Source organism: Suricata suricatta, chromosome 8, assembly GCF_006229205.1.
Source record: "Suricata suricatta isolate VVHF042 chromosome 8, meerkat_22Aug2017_6uvM2_HiC, whole genome shotgun sequence".
Lineage (NCBI taxonomy): Eukaryota > Metazoa > Chordata > Mammalia > Carnivora > Herpestidae > Suricata > Suricata suricatta.
In genome coordinates this window covers 1,496,186-1,501,267 of record NC_043707.1, presented here as the reverse complement: position 1 = coordinate 1,501,267, position 5,082 = coordinate 1,496,186, and the positions used below count along the sequence as shown (strand labels likewise).

The window sequence follows — 5,082 nt, the reverse complement described above, 5'->3', positions numbered from 1 at the left end:
GGGGCGGGGCCGAGCCAGTGCCCCCCGCCAACTGCCCGCGCGCGGGGCTGGAGACGCCCCTCCCTCCGCCCCCCCACCCCTACCTTCACCTGCTAAACCCGGGTCTGAGATGCAGACCACCCGCGAAGCCCGCGTCTGGGGCAGGGACTAGGGGTCCCCGTCGCCCCTCACAGGTGAAGTCCAGAGTCAGCAGGGGAGGTAGACGCAGGGCTCAGCCTTTCCTGCAGCACGGCCAGGGGACAGGCACACCTGACCCCGCCCCTCGGAGCTGAGCCCTTTTGTGAGTGAAGGGGTGACGGAGGCACAAGGACTTCAGCGTCTTCCCCAACCAGCCCTCAGGGAAGGGGAAGCTGACTCCCCGTCCCTGGTTCCCCGCAGACCAGAGGTAAATTACTGGGCCCTTTCCTATGCACCCACCCGGTAGCACCCTAGCTTCTCCTTTCAGAGGGTCCTAACCTCCCTGACCAGGAGGGAGAATGGCTTCTGCCCCGCCTGAGGCACTAATCCTCATGCAGAGCCCACAGGCCAGCATGAATGGCAGTTGGGGGACATTTCTGCTCCTTTCCTGTGGCTGGATGCTGTCATTCCAAGGGTCTTCAGTGAGCCCATTGCACTCCTGTCTCCCCAACAGATTTGTGGCTGCCATGTTTCATTTGGGGCCACACGGTGGGGAGAGGCAGGAGAGACGGGGAGTTTGGCCAAGCTGGGGTGGCTGCTGGGTCTCGCGCAGATCCACCAGCCCCCGTGAGGTGGGGCCCCTTCCTCCGATCCTTCCAGGCCAGTGGCAGGCTCCCGGACGACTGCTGTGCTTCTGCCTCGGGCGTTGACAGGCCAAGTTTGACTTTTTTAAGCCTGTACAGTCCCACATGCTGCACGACCCTGGGAGGCAGGGACTGTTAGAGCCCCCGTTTTCTGGATCACAGGCAGCTGGCTGAGTTCCCTCATCACATCAGAAAGTGACGGGTGCTCAGAGGGTCCATGCTGTGTGTGTTGTCTGTGCGGACAGTGATGCCCGGTCCAGTCCCAGTGTGGAAGCCAGAGGTGCGTGGTCCATTCCACTGTGCATCCCGTCTCTCACCCTCATCTGTCAGCGGCAGCCCCTGGTCTGTCCTGAGCACCATACAGTTGCCCCTTTTGTGTGACCATTTACGTCAGTGTCCCAATAGGCTGCTTTCTTGATGGGAAAAGCAAACCTCTGCTTCTGACCCTACTTCCTGCCCAGCTGCCCCCTGGTATTGCTCCCTTTCGTCCCGGGGCAATGCCCACCCCACCCCATGCTTCCAGACGTCGCCCTCTCCTCACGTTCCTATTTCGGGAGCCCTTTCTCATCACCCTTTCGGGGTTTGCTCCTGTCCAACCTGTGACCTCCTGGGACCTTTGAACATTGAGGGCCCCAGGGCATGGGGCTGCTCACTCCCTTGGTCTGTGGGCTGACAGCTCAGGCCAGAACCTCCCCTTGAACTGCGGTCCCACTTGTCTTCGCCTGGATTGGGGTTGGGGGAACCTCCGGGAAGCCAGAGCTACGGAAGAGGGAAATGAGACAGGGCAGGAGGGAGGGCACATCTGGGCGGGGAGTTCCTGGGCCAAGTCCGGCTTCCCCAGAGGCTGATTCCCCAACTAGCAGGTAACTTGGGAGGCCAGAAGGAAGCCACGTGAGGGGAGTCTGGGGGAGGAAAGCGGAGCAATTTCTCTGCTGGCTGCTCCCTCCCTCCAGTTCCTTGGCACCGCTGTCTTCTCGGGGAGGCCCTGCCCAAGGCGAAGCTGCACCCCTGCGGAGCCCACTGCGGGGAGGTGCTGAGGAAGTCATGCTAAAGGAAGAGGCCAAGCTGTCATGGGCATAGAGATGACCGGGCATTAGGACACCAGGGATGGGGCCGGTCGCTGGTCCGTTCCGGCCGGGGGCCATGGCCGCGAGCAGGTATGGCAGAGCAGACCGGGGAAGCCTCAAAAGCTAAATGCAGACACCCCCAACCCTGCTCCACCTACAGCCTTCTCCAGGGACCTGATACTCAGAGCAACTTGGTCCTCCAGCTGCTGGGGCCCAAACCCCACGGTCCGCTCTGGCTCCGTTCTCATGGCTCTACTGCCAAGGCGGATGGATCTGCTGTGACCCACCCTGGGGCGGGCTTCCCACCAGGGGTCACAGGCCTGCCCTCCCTGCTCTCACCCCAGATCTGCACCCAGAGGATCCTTTCAGAAGTCATCTTGCTATTCTTCGGCCTCCAATCCTCCGAGACCTTCCAGTCTCAGGAGGTGGGTGCTAAAGTCTTTGCTGGGGCCTTGAGCACTTAGGGCTGTCTGACCTCCCACTCACCTCTGTCCCACCCTCAGCTCCGCACCAGGCTTCCTGGGCTGCTCCTGCCCTGGGCCTTGCCCTCCTACGGTGGAGAACCTGGACAGAAGGAAGCAGCCGCCGCAGGTCCCGGCACAAAGCACACGGAAGCCAGGCCCGCAGTCACTTCCCCAGCATTTTATTTTGGTCTCGAGTTCTGAGGAGGCTGGCCCCACAAGCCCCTGACAGGCCAGGTCCAGGAAGTGCTGGACAGGAGCGGCAGCAGCGCTGGGCGGCTCCTCAAGAAGCCTGCCGGTGCTCCTCCCGCAGCGACCAAGGGGAGGGGCTCAGCCCCTGGCCTCTTTTCCAAATTACAGACAGCACACAGCCTACAGAGCTGCGGTCACTGCAGCGGTCTCTAGCCACCTGGTGGGGAGACAGTGGCCTAGCCTTGAGGAGCAGGACAGGGAGCCCAAGCAGGCCCAACACCTTCTCGTATGGGGAAGTAGGTGCCAGGGCGTGGGGTGAGCAGGAGGCCACATCCTGAATGGAAGGCGCAGCCAGGGCTGCGCCTGCCTACTTCACCTGCAGCCCCTGGGGCCTCGGCGGAGGAGGAGCCAGTGGGGGGTCCACAGCAGGCACCTCCACTTTCACTCCAAACCTAAGAGGGAAAGGGCCCCATTCGCAGGGTCTGGGGACCACCCAACTGAGGCACGACAGGCTCTGGCTCTGAGTCACTTTAATGAGTGCCCCGCCCCTCCCTGGCCAGGCTGCCCTCAGCCCCGGCTGCTGTCCCTCGGGCTCTGCCGGCCACCGTCTAGTCGCAGGACCCATCCTGCCAGCCGTCCCGCCAGCGCTCATCCACCTGCGAGCAGTCAAAGTCCGGCTTGCCTAGCTTGCGGTTCACTTCATTGTGCAGGTGGCACAGCCACTGGGTGAAGCGTGCCCGAGTGCGCGTGTCCGGCTGGTTCCTGTGTATCCTGTGTGGCGGAATTGTGTCGAGGATGGGGACGGGCGGGGGCCCCACTGCCCCTGCCCCTCCAGCTCCTCGCGCGCTCCATCCAGGGAGGAGAGCTAGGGCATTGCTGGCAGCCACACCCTGAGCGCCCTTGTGCTCTGAGAGACGGGGATTCCCAGAACAGGGCAGATCCTGCAGTGTGCAACCCGGATGGGCTCCTAGGCCAGCTCGGCCCCCTTCCCGAGCAGCTTGGCAAAGCCTGACAAGAGCTCAGAGCAAGACATTAAGGCACAAGTCATTTAACTTTACAACCTCATAACCATCAAGAAGCCTCCTCCAGCATCCCTGGCCCCAGGCAGTGCATCCAAGGGGCGGGGCCAGCACAGAGGCCTAACTGAAAACCAGACCATTTCTAGCACCCGGAGCGATGCTGCATCAGCTTAGCAAGGGACCTGTTCCAACTGGCAAGGCTTCAAAGGCTGCCCTGGCCCAACACTCAGCCCAGAAACACCTATTGGGCGCCAAACAACAGCGCCCCCCCCGCCCCCGCCAATGAGGAAAAGGGAGCTCTAAGAAAGCAGAAGCAGTGGGTTCTCAAGGTCTTGAAATCAGCAGTCAGTCCTGCTCAGGAAGTCAGGCAAAGTGGTCTCCTTAACCTTCCCAAGCCTCAATGAGTCCTGCACAGAAGGCTTTGTAAGAGAAGCCTGGCCAAGCGCCTCCGGCTGCAGAAAGCAGCAGCCCCCAGCGGCGCGGCCTTTGAGGAGATCCAGTTGGATCAGTTGATCCCAATGCCCACTGCTGGAGCTCCCTGCTCTGGGAAACCCTCTTGTCACCTCTGCACCTACCTGTCCAAGATCCCCTTTATGACTTCAGCTAGGGGCCCCAGGCCAGGCCTACAGATGAAGGCGGACACAACTTACCTCTTCCTTATGTCTTCAGCACACTCCTCACAGGGGTAAAACTTGGAAAATAAATGTATGAACTGGGCCATGTCTTGCTGCTGTTCTGGGGTCGGCAGATCGGGGTAGTAGGCGGCCAGGGTGTGGAGGACAGCCCAGCTGTGGCGGCCCAGTTCCTCGCGATCCGGAGGACAATCTTCCCTAAACTTGCTGTCCCGCTGCGGAAGGAGATCGACCAAGGGTCAGTTCACCTCCCCGGATCAGGAGGCTACAAAACTCCCCTTTCCCGCGCCGCAGGCAGAGGCTCACTGACTTCAGACTTAGGTGTCCTAGGCCACGATCCGGCACACGTGTGAAAGCCTAAATGCTTGGGGCAAGGTTTAGGGAAAGCCTACCCTGAGGGGCACAAGTTTGTCGGCCATAGAGCCCGCGGGGCCCCTCGGCTTGGGCCCAGGGAGGTCCGCCGGGGGCCCAGGTGCTTGTGCCGGCCGGAACTAGGGATCAGCCGCGCTCGCGGGCCTCTGCTGGGAGGTGGCGGCCCCGGGCATCTGCACCTTCTGCTGCGTCCGCATCCACGTCTTGAAGTCCACGCAGGCCCGGCAGGGCCGCCTCCGAGACGTGTCCTCTTCCGCGACCTGAGAATCGGAGGTCGGCGCCGGAGCTGGCGTGGGGGCCGACGCCGCTGCATCTCTCCGCCCCGCGCCCCGGCCGCGCGCGTCTGTCACTAGGTCTTCCATCGCCTCGGAGCGCGCGCCGCCGGGCAGAAATGAGAAGAGGCTCCCGCCGCTGGAGCGCCCCCTCTCGCTGGGCGCCGCCATATTGCTCGCGCAATGCCTGCCGGGCCAGCTCGGCCTCCAGATGGGCCTCCAAGTCGGCCTCCAGGCTAGCGCGCGTGCCGCCGCCAGGGCGCGGCCACAGGTCCCGGGCGCGCGCGTCGCGGGCGCGGGCTCGGG

At 62.9% G+C, this 5,082-nt stretch overlaps 1 protein-coding gene across 1 annotated transcript; it reads right to left on the bottom strand.

The window, feature by feature from the left end:
- Window positions 1-2,455: 2,455 nt before the first annotated feature.
- On the bottom strand, window positions 2,456-5,074 carry GFER (growth factor, augmenter of liver regeneration). Its single transcript, XM_029947380.1, has 3 exons — window positions 4,684-5,074; window positions 4,151-4,347; window positions 2,456-3,252 (listed from the first exon to the last, which is right to left on the bottom strand). The coding sequence occupies exons 1-3, from the start codon at window positions 4,945-4,947 to the stop codon at window positions 3,090-3,092; spliced, it is 624 nt and encodes a 207-aa protein (XP_029803240.1). The 5' UTR covers window positions 4,948-5,074; the 3' UTR covers window positions 2,456-3,089.
- Window positions 5,075-5,082: the final 8 nt, after the last annotated feature.